Below are 15,325 nucleotides of genomic sequence, written 5' to 3' on the forward strand. Positions count from 1 at the left end.
CGTGTTGTTGCCTTTACTTGTATGTTTATTGCACTCAAGGTTGCCCAGAACAAGATGGTGCAATTTCCAAACTCTTAGTGACTCGGTTGCTCTCACCTGAAAGTAGGTACATGGAGAAACCTTCCGCCAACGGAGCTGAGAGGAGTCGAGATATTAACATGATGCACTGTGAACCTCATAGAAACTGCCAGCAAATAATAGCATCATTGGAGTGTCTATTCATTAAATACAACACTTCAGAATGATTCAATAGTCGTATCCATAATAAATTATTTCCAGGCTTCCACACGGTAACAGAAAAGTGGTGTTGTAAAAAATCCATTAGGATATAAAAGTGGGGATATGCAGGTAATTCTACAGAGACATGAGGAGTATAGGTGAGTTCAGCTTGGGAGAGAGTGAGAGAGAAGTGATTTTTTCAAAGACAACAATGTCTTCAGGGGAAGTGTGCCACCTACCTCAGCATTTTAAGATTCGGCCATTGACACGAATTTCTGCCTTCAGATGTCTTCAAAAACACAAATTCAGATTAAATTTCTAGTTCTTCCAAGGCACCATTGAAACTATTTTAAACGTATAACATGTAGCCTGTCGGGTACCAGGAAGAAAAGTGGAGAGGATGCCTCATTTCCGACACACAAAAGGCCCACTTAAAAAGTACACCAGTTCAAATCCAACCGACCGGTCAGAACAGCCAACGAAGCCGCCTGGCAGACAGAAGCAAAGCGTTGATACATAAAGAATCCAGCCGAGCTTGTTTCTCGGAATACGACACGTGAACTGCAAACTTTCCTTCTTGTTCAACTAATGATCAGACTAATCTCGCAAGATCATCGTGTTCTCGCGAGGTTTGAGCGAGTTGAAAGGAAATGTTTTTTATTTTGTGCTTCAAATGTTTCAGGCAGAAAATGGTGACATGAAAGGAGATGGGATTGCCTTTCAATGTGCTTAATCAACACACGTTTGAAAATCAAAACTAAGGCGCTGGAGCCATTTCACGGCTTCAAGACCACAAAACCATGCTCGTGTCAACAGAGCGAACTTATTTGGGTAAGTGACGACGACATTTCCTTCAGCCATCCTGTCTGAGAAGTAGACCCGAATTCCTCTGGTTTGGAAGCTTGGAAGGCCAAGTAGCTAAAGTATAGATGCTCAATGCCAGCAGGCCTCTTGTGTGCCTAAGTGTAGTATAGATAGGCCTTAAGAAACAAGCAAAGATGGAAACAGGCAGATCGTATTTAAACATTACAAGATACAGCAAAGTTTTGAGCGTTTGATGAAAAGGTCTTGGTGCCAGCTTTGAGCCTGCTGGTATTGTGGTCCTCTTCTGGACAATTGTGTGTCAATAGGAACAACAGGTGGTGTGCGCATCGGACAAGTAGATGTAGTTTGTAGGCTTAAAGGTGTCTTCAACTCCATATTAGACGCAGGTGCTGCGAACAGCAGTGTATGATCAGGCGTGTGATGCTGTTGTGCACGATGCAATAAGATACGATAAGTTCCTGTGATGCAGTTGCGTCCATCCCTGCTTCCACTGTTCTTTATGTGCTCTGGGGATATTCCAAGTGCAGCGAGTGAAGTGGCTATTTCAAAATTGATACCAGACAGTGAGTCGATCGGTACAGCAAGATGGGACGGTTCAAGAGGGAACGGAGGCAAGGCGGCTGGTGCTGGAGCACCGCACATCCAATTGTCCGAAACAATGTTGAGCAGGCATGGTCGTGCCGAGGGTGCTCGGTTGAGGATGCGACGGATGAGGGCAGTGCAGGTCTTTGAGAGGTGTGGAGGAAATGAATACGAACCATGAAGGATGAGGAGTTTGAGCTTGCCAACAGTATCGGCACGAAAAGGCATGTGGCCAATCACCATAAAGTACAGCAGGATGCCGAGCGCCCACATGTCGACGGCCACACCATTGTAGTTCTCATCTGGAAAGATGGAAATAAAAAGGTATTATTTTAAAATGTAGGGTTATGGAATTTTTATTTGAAAAAAGCCAACTTTCCTGAACAAAAACTAAAAACGAATAATCATTCACAATTTTGAATAATAAAGATTCGAATAAAAATAACAGAGAGAAAGCGTCTGAAAAATACAAAGTTCATCTGCTTCTGCTTTGCAGACTAATTCTTCTGTATGCTGAACATAACAAAAACAGAGAAAAACCAAAAAAAATTGACGATTTGATGCAACCTTGACCTCTTGACCTCAAAATCAATAGGCTTCAGTGATCCAATATGCAAACCCTGCTCAAATTTCAAGTCGATCAAATTAAAATTGACGATTTTATGCAACTTTGACCTTTGACCAAATTATTAATTTGTCTTCTCCATATTCTCATAATAAAGCTTTGTTAAAAATTTAATGACAAAAGCTCAAATGGTAAAAAAGTGATGGCCAGGACACGGACACACACACACACACACACACACACACACACACACACACACACACACACACACACACACAAACACACACACACACACACAAGCAGGAAATACAAAAAAAATAATTGGACAGAGTGGGGATAGACAAAGAAGGCTCATTGGAATGGCTAAGAAGAGGTCAGCTCAACTGGGACGGTGAACGAATCATAATAAATGCCCAAGATCAAGAACACTACACCAATGGCTTCAAAAGATGGCGGGATTGAGCCAGACGGACAAGTGTAGATTCTGCAAGACAGAATCAGAAAGTACTGATCACCTGCTCTTGGGATGCAAAAAACTATGATCAGAACAACTTTACACACAAAGGCACAACAAAGTATTCAAAGTGATTCATTGGCATATCTGCAAAAATTTAAACATCCCAAATCCAGAAAACCCATGGAAACACGAACCAAGGGCAATCATTGAAAATGAGGACATCATGCTCACGTACAGGGGTGTATCTATGGAAAATAGCACCTATGGCAAGCACTGAAATTGTGCCCCTGTCCAAACATCTGACACCCATCTTTAAGATAACTTTACCATAAAATCAGCTCAAAAATACAAGTCAAGCTCGTTAATCTTTTAATTAACAAATTATGGCACTACATGAAAATTACAACTGCACCTTCCTTGCTTTCACTGATGCAAATTGGTCTATGATATGCTCAAAGTCAGTTTTTTCAGTTTCTTCTCTTTCTACACTCAGCAGAGCAAGATCACAGAGTCTGCCTTGACCCATGGAGGCTCTCAAATACGCAAGTATTAGTTTTAACTTGCTGAATGATCTCTCACAGCTGGCGATGGAAACTGCGATGGTTTGAATTATCTGAATAGCAATGCGAAGATTGGGGAAGATGCTCTCATCTCCATACTGAACAATTAATTCGAGAAGCTCTTCAGGTCTTGATATTTTCATGTTGGCCCGACTTGATAGCAACATTCTGCAATCCAAAATGTCTTCATATAGCTGCTGTCCATCAACATCAGAGCTGTACAATTCGCCCAAATTTTCGCACTTCTTCTTTAGGTCGTTACTGTCGGCGCCGTAACACAGTCCCTCGACATCGAGAAGGAACCCAAACTTGGTGTCAGTGTCATGCAAACGAGCGAACCTTTCATCCATTTCTCTGTGAAGATGGTCGAGTGTTCCCTTCATGACTCTTTCCATTTCCTCCTTGGCTGTTAGCCCAGCGTCTCTCGAGTTCTCATCAGCCATTCGTTTCTTTTGTCTCTGACGTCTTTCAACTTCAATATTCCATTCTTGACAGAGACCGAGTCCTTCTTCGAGTGACTCACTGACCAACACTTATCTTTCATCATCAAAATGATCTCGGAGGGCTTTCAAATCCAGGGCAGCATCGTGGAAGTTCATGCTCGGATCCTGCAGCCTCTTTTGAATACGGTCAATGTGAATGAGTACTTTGTTCCAAAATCCTAGCAAAGTCAGAAAATCGTAACTCAACATGCGGTTATACAGCTGCCTTGCGTCACTTCTTGTTTCACTGCTCTCGTTTTCATTGTCTATCATGTCCTGGAGAACTTGAAGTATCTCCTCAAGGTACTTGTTGACGGGCTTCACTGCTTCTGTCCTTGCACTCCACATGGTTTCGGACTCCGACTTAACAACCACAGGCACGGCGTTTTTGAGTTTTTCCCAGCGCTGTGTTGAACGAGAGAAGAACACGTAGAGAGCTTCGATGGTTCCAAAAAATGTGACCATCATTGTATCCTGCTTGGCTGCATGTACACCCACCAAGTTGAGTGAGTGATTGTCGCAAATCACAAACAATGCCAGGTTGTTTTTCTCACTTATTCTTTGATGAACACCACTTCTGTGTCCAGCCATCACAGCAGCGTTGTCATAGCACTGTGACCGACAATCTTGTAGCTCCATTTCGTCCTTCTCGAGCTGTTTCAAGATGTCTTCAACAAAGCTCTCAGCATCCTTCTGGCTTATCTGGATAAAACCAAGGAAGGACTCTCTAACACGGACTGTTTTCCTTTCAAAATCAACTTCCACGTACCTCACTACTTCTGACATCTGCTCACGGTGTGCCTGATCAGGAGTCCAGTCGAACACGAGACGATAGTACTTGGCTTTACGAATGCTTCTCAGTAAACTCTGGTGAACAGTGGATGCCATCATGTGGAGGAATTCGTTCTGGACACCCGGTGAAAGATAAGACGTGGATCCAGGATGACTTTCCACACGAGTGAGGTGTTCTTTCATGACAGGGTCAAAGATGGCCAGTAGTTTCAGTAAGCCAAGGAAATTTGCCACATTGGAGTCATCGTTCAGCTGAAGTGACTCCCTGTGTCCTCGCAAAGCCAGGTTCTGAGTCGTAAGGAATTTTATGCAATGAAGGTCTGAAGGATTCTCGTCAAGATATCATGCCACTTCTGCTTTTCCTTCTCAATCTGTGACTGAAGTTCCGCGTCAATAACTCCTCTGTTTTCAGCTAAATTTCTTTCCATTTCTTTCCACTGTGTGAAGCACTCCTGATGATTCTTAGCATTTTCATGAACACTAATCCTTTCAGGTGCTTTCCACTGGTTGAATCCACTTTCCTGCTCCAATGAGGATTGATGGTCTGACTGGGAACGGGAATAGAGAAGACAACAGATACAAAATGCAGACTTTTTAGAAGGGGAATAGACCAGCAATGAGCGAGTCACTTCCTCACCACGACCATTTCCCAATTTCCTCTTGAACCAAGATTTGTTCATTGAGCGGTTATTTGTTGGTAGGAAAGGCCCCTCACTGTTCTGGAAATACTTCGAACCCAACTTTATTATTTCTGTACTCAACGCGTCAGGCAGAATTGCTTTTCCAGTATCCTTGTCGAACTTCAGAAGTCCAATGTCATGCTGTTAAATCACTTCTGGTATGACAGTTCGAGGCTCTTCGACACCATCCAATTCACTTGGTTCAGTGTCGTCAGGTTCAATCTCCTCAGGTAAAATCTCGTCAATAAACTCAACATCACCCCCACCACCATCGTCTTCCCCTCCTGTCATGTCCATGTTCTCTCTGGCAGCCTCACTTTTCATTTCGTTATGCTCGGATTTATCTGACTTGACTTCCTCCTCAGCTTGTGACGCATTTGTACTTGATCCACCTTCGGATTCTAACAAACTTGTAGCAGGTGCAGGCGACCCCATGGAACGTGTCGAACAACTTGTTCCGGCCTTTCAAAGAAGGGCATGAAGAACTTGCTCGACTTCTTGGCTTCCTCCGTCTCCAACTTTCGTCTCTTCCGTCCTTCAGCTCCACTTTCCTTCTTCTTCGTGAAGAAACGTTTCATGGTCTTTTCACACAATGCTCTGAAATAAGGAAATGGCAATTTTAATAAGAACATTAAATTTCACAGATTTTGCACAAAATTCTCGACTACCTCCCTAGTTTGCGCAGGAGAATGGTCTTACTGCCAGTTGGCACTGAGCAGTGTTACTGTGAGGTATGTGGTCATGTAGCTCCAGGCACTGTATTTTTACCTAATAGTTTATATAAGTGGTTTAACAATCTAGCCATCCTAGTGATTCTCACCCATGATAATCAGACAGATCATACATCTGAAGAAAATTCTTTTTTCACTATCCGAGGATGGCTTGTCTGACTAATAGAAACTGCTCAGCGGCACCCCCCTTCAAGTGGTGCCCAGGGCACGTGCCATACCTGCCATACCTTAGGTACGCCACTGCTCACGTATGACCTGATGATTCCATCGAGCGTGAACATAGAAAACATAGCATTGCGTCTGGACATTGTATTCAGGAACAAAAAGGAAAAGACAGCATTGCTGATTGAGATATCAGTACCCAGCGATTTTTGCCTAAACAACGCAAAAAAAAAAATCAAGAAAATGCCCAAATACCAGGACCTCAAAAATGAGGTCAAGATATCTTGGAAGCTGAAGAGCATCGAAATTGTACCAGTGATAATTGGAGCAACAAGAATGATCAAGAAGAAACTCACTGAGATTTTAAAAACCATCCCTGGTAATATTACCCCAACTGAACTACAACTGGAGGCAATCTGAGGTTCGGTGACGATCCTGAAAAGAGAACTTGGAACAAAACTCTGAAAAAGTTGAACAGCTTGGTCCATGAACTGTGATCCATTACAGAAGAGGAGGTGGATACTTTGCGTCTTGGGAGGACTCCGTTCCACCTCCTGCAACCCGCAAATGGATATAACAACCGACTACACAGACAGACAGACAGACACAAACAGAGAGGAACCCAATTTTTCACAGCATGGATTGATTATAAAAAACAGCTTTTGACAGTGTCCCACATTTATGGATGATAAAGTGCATGCAAATGTACAAGATAAATCCCCAAATAATAAAGTTGATTGAGACAGACATGGATCTATGGAATACAACAATAATCCTGCAGCACCCAGAAGGAAAGATTAAAATACCAAGAGTAAACATATGACACGGAATCTTCCAAGGTGAAAGCCTTTCTCCTCTCCTGTTTTACGTGGCCCTGGACCCACTAAGTAACCTCATTAATGAACAAGGACACAGATACACCCGGACATCCAATAAAAGAACATCAAAATAAACATGAAAGGTGATGCATCCACTGTATATGGATGACTTAAAACTATTTGAACCGAACAACAAAAAATTGGCAGAACAACTGAAATGAGTGAATCAGTTCTCTGATGACATCAAAATGGAATTTGGCCTCGATAAGTGTGCCAAGTGCAATTTCATGCAAGGTAGACCAACAAAAACTGACTACATAAAAACAAGACCGAAAGTCTAACAGCGGCCTAGCCGGGCTTGTTTGATACTTCAGTTGAAGGGCATAGTATTTCCTGGGTGAAGAATCATTTTTTACATATACATATAGATATAGATATAGCATATTACATATAGCCCACCTCTGGTAATTCTATTTTTACATATAGCCTACATTTGTTGTAATGTATATATTAGTGAACTATAAAAGGTGCATTTAAAGTATTTTAGTCCATTTTAAGGTTTTTTTTAGTTCATTAAAAAAAATTCAAAACAACATTTTCTTGATAGTTATTAACCCTCCAAGTTTCACTCTCGATCTGCTCCTGATTTTATATGATTTCACTACAAACAACGTTGTGGAGCCTGAAGCATATGCAGTTCCTCTCCTTATCTGGAATTCACTCTGGTTGGCAAATATGCGCAGATCGAGTGGGTTTCCTACTCTACTCGCTGCAACATTCAGCTGTCCATGTGTAAAAACACATGACAGGTTCGACCTCTTCGATGACATGTTCAGCCTGTACGGCACATAAAATAAAATGTCGGTCGGTGGAGACAGCCATCGTATGCCATAATGATATAATCGACGTAATGACGTAGCGTGATGGACGGACACAAAACTGCCGCTACTTTAATATATAGAAGATGATATATTTTAACCTCCAGTAACTTTGCAGTCACTATGAAGGGGTTAGTGTTACGATTAGATTTACTATAATATTAACGTTATGTTATCAACAACAAACAACAACAACATGCATTTTAAGGCCATGTTCCCTGCTAGAGCGGGGGTTAGCCTTGCGGTCCCCATGACAATCTTCTCCATTTTGCCCTATTTTCTGCATCTCTCCTTGTTAACCCCCTTGCCCGCATTTCTTCTTCCACCATCTTTAGCCAAGTCTTTCTCGGTCTTCCCCGTCCTCTACTTCCTTCTACATTAACTTCCATCACTCTTCTCAACCAGTCACTTTCATCCTTCCTCAATACATGACCAAACCATCTCAACCTGTTCGTCTTCACAGCATCAATCACAGGCTCTATTCCCATCATCTTTCGCAATTCATCATTTGTCTTCCTCTCTCTCAACGATACTCCGCACATCCATCGAACCATTCGCATTTCCACCCTTTCCAGCCTTCGTTGCTGCTCGACGTTCATTACCCATGTCTCGCTCCCATAAATCATAACACTTCTCACACATGCAGCATACACCTTTCCCTTCAGCTTCAGCGACACTCTCCTCCTCATCAGCACGCCACTCAGTTCCCGAAACTTCTTCCATGCACATCTCACTCAAGCAACCGTTGCCGAGTCTGATCCACCTTCTCCATTCAGCATGTCTCCGAGGTAGCAAAATGTTTTCACACCTTCCAGCTTCACGCCGTCTCCAAGATCCAACTCAACATTTCCTCCATCTGCAGCTCCCTCTGTGCACACCTTCCATTTGAATGTAGCTGCCACACTGGTTAATGACCCTCTCAGACCACTACATTTTTGATGAACCCACTCAGCACACATTGTACATTGAATGGAGTTCACTCCGACACCCTTCCTGCACACAGCACACGGCCACTTCCCAGTTCTTTCCACCTCACCACATGCTTTACCACTTGCCATCACCTTTGTCTTTCCGATATTCACCTTCAGACCTTTTGTCTCCATACATTCCTTCCACTTGTTCATCTTTTCCTTCAGTCCATCCATACTTTCCGCAATCAACACCAGATCATCTGCATACAACAACTCCCACGGTAAACCCTCCTTTACGGTCTGAGCCAGCACCTCCATCACAGCTACAAATAGTAGTGGACTTAGTACCGACCCCTGATGCACTCCCACCTTCACCTCAAACTCACCACTGTTCCCGTCCTTCGTCCTTACAGCTGTGCGTGCTCTTTTGTACATTGCCATCACTACTCTGATCAACCATTCCTCCACTCCTAACTTCCTCAATGCCCATGTCAATACTTTGCGTGGAACCCTATCGAATGCTTTCTCCAGATCAACAAACCCAAAAAACAACTTCTTCCTCTTATCCATGTACTTCTCCTGCAACTGCCTCACAATGAAAAGCGCATCTGTCGTTCCTCTTCCTGGCATAAATCCAAACTGCATTTCGTCGATCTTCACTTTCTTCCATATCCTCCTCTCCAACACCCTTTCCAATACCTTCATTCCATGCTCCAATAACTTTATCGCTCGGTACGAGCCACACTCCAGAGGGTCACCTTTCCCCTTGTATAGAGGGACGAGGGTACTCAGTTCCCAATCCACTGGAATGCGGCCTTCTTTCACCACCAGATTACAGATCTCTGTCATTCTCTTCACACCCCAACTTCCTGCTGCCTTCAACATATCTCCCACAACTCCCGTCGGCCCTCCCGCTTTTCCACTCTTCATTGCTTTTATCGCTTCCTCAACTTCCTTCTCAGTTATCTTCTCTGCCGGTCCTAAAACTGGGTTACTCTCTATGTTGCCATCCCATTCATTCTCTGTATTCAACAGCATTTCCATATATCTTTTCCATCTTCCTTTAATTCCATCTGGGTCGACAACGATTTGTCCCACTTCATCCTTCAAGCAACTCACCCCCATCACATCACACCTCTCTTTTGCTATCTGCTTTGCAATCCTGAATACTGCTTTCTGACCCTCTTCCGAATCCAAGTGTTCTCCGAACATTTTCCTACATGCCTCCTGCGCCTTTGCTACCTCTTTCTTTGCAGCCTTCCTGGCTGCCTTATAACTTTCATGCTCTGCTGTTTCTGCTCCCGTACCCTTCGCCTTCTGCCACTCTTTGAACTTCTTCCTCTTCTCGTCAATCCTCTTTCCAACCTCAACATCCCACCACCATGTTTCCGAGTGCCTCGGTGGTCCTTTTGTCCATCCACATACCTCACCAACGGCTCCCAACAGACTAGCTTTCATTGACATCCAACCACTTTCAAGCTCAACCACATCATCCTCTACCCTACTCAGCCTCTCTTTTAATGCCTCCCTTACTGTCACCTCTTTCAACCTCCACACCTTCATTCTCGGTTGGTACTTCACCCGCCGAGCTCTCCTCGCACCTTTCACCCTTATGTCGCAGACAACCAAGTGGTGCTGTGAAACAGCCTCCTCCCCCGGGATCACCTTTGTGTCCCGGAGGTGCCCCCTATCTCGCCGACGCACCATCAGGTAGTCAACGGTTGTTGTCGACCCACCTGACGTGTATGTAACAAGCTTATTGTCCTCTTTGTGGAACTGAGTATTACAAATCAACAAATCAGCTCCATCAGCAAACTCCAAAATCCTTTCACCTTCTCCATTTCTCACACCATATCCGTAACCCCTATGATGAACTCCCTCAAAACCATCCATACTCCTTCCCACATGTCCATTCAGGTCTCCTGTGGGAAGGAGTATGGATGGTTTTGAGGGAGTTCATGGGGGTTACGGATATGGTGTGAGAACCCCCATGAACTCCCTCAAAACCATCCATACATTATGTTATCATTATTACGAAAATGATATTACTATAAAAAAACCGAGGGTAATTCCTTACTTCCGTGGTTTTTAGTACAGTACACCACTTATTATTGATTCATTAACCATACACCGCTTCAATCCATTAAATTTGCATTCACGACTTCGGGATTAAAGTGTTATGGTTATATTTACTATATTATTATTGTTATTATAACAAAAACGATACTACTGTATTAAGAAACCTGGGCTTAATTTGGCCAAAGCGGCCTGAAGGTGAGGCATGAAGGCATGAAGCCAAACGCCGATACGTACTGTGTCGTTGGAAGATCATTAACGTCTATGCTTTTGATATTTGATGATCATTTTAACAATCGGTTTGTTTGTGTTTCACACTGAATGAAAAACGTAAAGGTAGAGCATGGCGCTTGTGATATATGACAGGTTCAACGATATGTTCGGCCTGAACGGCATAGGAATCAAAATGGCGGAGAGTGGAGTCAGCCGTTGTACGCTGTAATGACATCAGACATAAACACATCACCCTGTCATGTGACCAGATCCTCAGCTCTGATTGGTATACGTTTGAGGGGACAGACATACATACATACATACGGATGGATAGACAATGTTCTAGATGGCTTTGCCCTATGGGCTACGCCATAAAAATAGACCTAGATACAACAATATAGGAGCTAGACAACGAAGCATCTTACAAATACTTTGGAGTAGAAGCGGGCCACCAAATTTGTCACTAAAATGCACAAAACAATTACCAAAGAATACTTGGGTAGAATGAGGCTGATCCTGAAAACATAATATCTCACCCCAAGAAACAAAATAAAAGCCATAACACAACAAGCATTACCACTGTTCCAGTACAGCTGCAGAATAGTAAACTGGTCACAAGCAGATATCAAAAACTAGATATGAAAAGAAGGAAACTCCTCAACATCCATAAAAAAAATATAAAAAATCAGTGCATCCCAAAAATGTACCTGCCGAGGAAATAAGGAGGTGGCGGCGGCCTGATGGAACTCAATCAAGTGCACAGAGGTATGGCTGTAGGACTAGCAGAGTACATGAAAAGCTCAAGAGACTACCGAATACAATTTGTGTACAAGCCTGAACACAACAAGGCAGAAAAGGTATCTCTCACTCACCTTGCAAAAAACTTCCAAAAACAGGTGTGATTGGAAGATGTTACGCACCAAACCAAAATACCAACAAATACAGACCCAACTGCAAAAAAGACAAATAAAAATACAAGATGAAATACCAGCAGATATAGAGTGACAGCCTGGAGAAAGACAAAAGAGCAGGGAAAAAAAAAAAAAAAAAGTTGGACAGATTAGGGATAGATAAAGAAGGATCACTGGAATGGCTAAGAAGAGGACAGCTCAACTGGGACGGAAAACGAATCATTATTAATGCCCAAGAGCAGGGACTACACCAATGGCTTTAAGAAGATGGCAGGACTGAGTCAATCGGACAAGTGTAGGTTCTGCAAGGTAGAAACAGTACCTTGCAGAACCAGAAAGAAAGCACGAGGCACCTCCTATCAGGATTTAAAAAACTCATGTCAGAACAGCTGTACACCCAAAGGCACAACAAGGTATGTACAGTAATCCATTGGGACATCTGCAGAAATTTCAATATCCCAGTTCCACAAAACCCATCGAAACATGAACCAAAAGCAATCATTGAAAAAAAGGACATAATGCTCACATAGGACCTGTTCCATCCAGCATGAACATAGAAAACAAAGCACTGCGATCGGACATAGTACTTAGATACTAAAAGGAAAATAAGGCATTGCTAATTGAGGTTTCAGTACCCAGTGATTCTGGTCTAAATAATGCAGAAATCAGTCCAAAACTTTTTGAATATATCGTGCAACTTATCGTTTATGGTCCCATCTCTAAATGGTGAAGAATCACTTAAAAAATAATAAGATCCAGATCTAGATCTTCACCAAAATTTAATCAATTCCTTCTTGGAACACACACCCAACATGCCTACAAATTTCATCCACGTCCGTCGATAACTTTTGGAGATATCCTGCATATCCTGAAAGACAAACAGACAGACCTTCGGTGGCAGAGGTAATAATAATGAGAGGAGGGGTACTACAGATGTGAAGGAAGGTAAGAAAATTTCCCCATTTTTTTTTAGGACAAAAAAGGCAGAATGCTTGCAGGAAGAAAACATTGGTCATTCACAACACTAATTTTGACTTCAATATGCGATGATCATTTTGTTGAACATGAAAGTTCTCATTTGTGAAAATTGTGCACTGATAACATTACTTCTTCCATCACGATTGTTAAAAGCCAATTTATTTCAACTTGCATCCTTCGCCATGCCAATTATTCTCAACCAATCTGCAATAGGAATTATCATAGAAAATACATTTGCCACAAAACAAGTCGATTGTGCAAATATCAATAATCATCTGTGATTATTTCACTGAAATCGCTCATGTTGTAAGAAAGGTGGTGGCAGATAAGTTACAATGTCAATTCTGGAGGAAGAAAGGGTGGAATTGAGGGAAATTTAGGGAAACTAGTACATTACCCATCGGATGATTGCATCATCATCCTATAGTGGCACACACACCTGTGACCAGTTACATTTTGGCTGAGTAAACTTACACATGCAATGCTGACATGTGAAAAAAATAGCACCACCACTTATTCCTTTTCCATTGATATTCATCATAGAATGAGGCACATGTATTGAATAACATGCATGACATATTGATCAGAGCAGAAAACAAGCACAGATACATTCAAAGTACACCGCTCCCATGCCAAATCATTAAATATCTCACAGCGCGGCGTTGCCGGGGCGCCTCCGGTGCACGGCAACACCGCAGTGCAGCTCATAGAGACTGCATTGGGAGGGAGACGTGTACAATAATGAATTGATTAATTGTACAATTAAAATCAATAAAAGGTTATCACAAAATATTTTCTTAATCAATTGGCTAATAGCATAACTAAACCACTAGTGCTTCATCCGAAGATGTATCTTTTAAAAAATTAATTAAATAATTAATTAATAAAAAATTAAATAATTAATTGATTAAATGATTAATCCATAAATCAAAAATATCCTCGATAGCCACATCACTTGGTCACTGCCATGTCCAAATATTAGCTTCCTAGCTCAAAAGGTGCCTGAGATATTGGCCAAATGAGAAAGAAAATAAATAAATGATTAATAATGAAAATAAATAAATAATAATCATTAAAAAATTAAATTATTAATCAATTCGGTCATAGAACACATAAACCACCACCATTTCATCAGAATCCGTAACTTTAAAAAAAAAAAATTTTAGTCATTGATCGAATAATTAAATAATTAATCGATTAATTGATTAATTAATAAATCAAAAATAGCTTTTGCAGCCAAATCACCTGGTCATGTCGAAATGGCATGTCCTGTATCAGCTTCCTCACTCAAAAGGTGCCTGAGTTAATGGTCAGAAGAAAAAGAAATTTAATTAAAGAGTTGCTAGCGGTACCCGTCCTGCGGGCGGGGCTTCAATTTGGAGGCCCAAATGAAAAGGTAAAATATCAGAAATTGACGGCTTTTTTATTTTAAACGATTCATATAAACATCCGTCAAATCATATCACACGCAAATCATCAAAATCTAAACAGTATCTTTGGAATTTCAATAAAAGCCACATCACTGTTCATATCGGTAAATATTATTCCGTCGGGTTTCAAATCGTGATCGCGATCTGTTAGCGTATTCACCGCCCAAATAGCTATGTGGAATTCTATCATGTAGAGATTAAACGTCGTTTTAACTTTGGCCGAGGTCATTATTTACTTTTAATGATGTTTATATACGAATGATGTTTACATTGGTTTTAGGTCGTCCTTTCCGCATATCTCGTGGGATTGTGAGTTGGAGAGATGGCCGTGATGGCGGAGAGGGGGTTGGAATTCTCTCAAGCAGGGATTCAACCCGTGTCCCTATAAAAGGTCGTTGTCCGAGGTCACCGAGTCCGATTGGTGCAGCTGTGCAGCGATCGGTGCAGCCGTTTGTGCGGAACAGGAGATACCCGTGCTATGCACGGGTGGGAGTCCAGAAGCAAACAGGCAATGCAGATACGGCGAATGCTAAAGCATGAAACCAATAAATTCCACATTCCTGTAGCACCATCAGTCGCACGTCAGACATGGACAGCAAGCTCTTGAAGGACTTCCATGAAAAACGTACCCGTTCACAAACAAACGGGTACGTTCACGTATAGAAACATCAATCGTGGGACCGTGGCAACGGTAAGATATGGCGATGGCAAAATATCAGAAATTGAAGGGTTTTTTAAATTTTAAACGATTCATATAAACATCCGTTGAATCATATCACACGCAAATCATCAAAATCTAAACAGTATCTATCTATAATTCCAGTAATCTCTGTGTGTGTGTCTGTGTGTGTGTCTGTGTGTGTGTCTGTGTGTTTGTTTGTCTGTGACCGCTGTTTCTCGACAACCACGGGTCCGATATACTTGAAACTTGCCAGGTATATTGCTGGGGACCTGAGGATGTGCCTTTTCAAGGTTTCATATTAATCGGAGAAGTAGTTACCGAGCTATTAGTAAAAGTAACGCAAGCCGTTCGCTTTGGCTTTGCGAATGGACCA

The 15,325-nt window shown here is 42.1% G+C and overlaps 1 protein-coding gene across 3 annotated transcripts in view; it reads right to left on the minus strand.

Annotated features, from left to right (window-relative positions):
* The window catches only part of LOC137423532 (serine/threonine-protein kinase NIM1), a 121,625-nt gene continuing 106,300 nt past the window's right edge, over nucleotides 1–15,325 (minus strand). For all 3 annotated transcript variants that reach the window (XM_068110815.2, XM_078771379.1, XM_078771370.1), the window contains one exon: nucleotides 1–1,928. In XM_068110815.2, the coding sequence (XP_067966916.1) occupies nucleotides 1,246–1,928 (683 nt within the window). In that variant the 3' untranslated portion in view covers nucleotides 1–1,245. The remainder of the gene's footprint in view (nucleotides 1,929–15,325) is intronic.

Source organism: Myxine glutinosa, chromosome 1, assembly GCF_964187855.1.
Source record: "Myxine glutinosa chromosome 1, kmMyxGlut1.1, whole genome shotgun sequence".
Lineage (NCBI taxonomy): Eukaryota > Metazoa > Chordata > Myxini > Myxiniformes > Myxinidae > Myxine > Myxine glutinosa.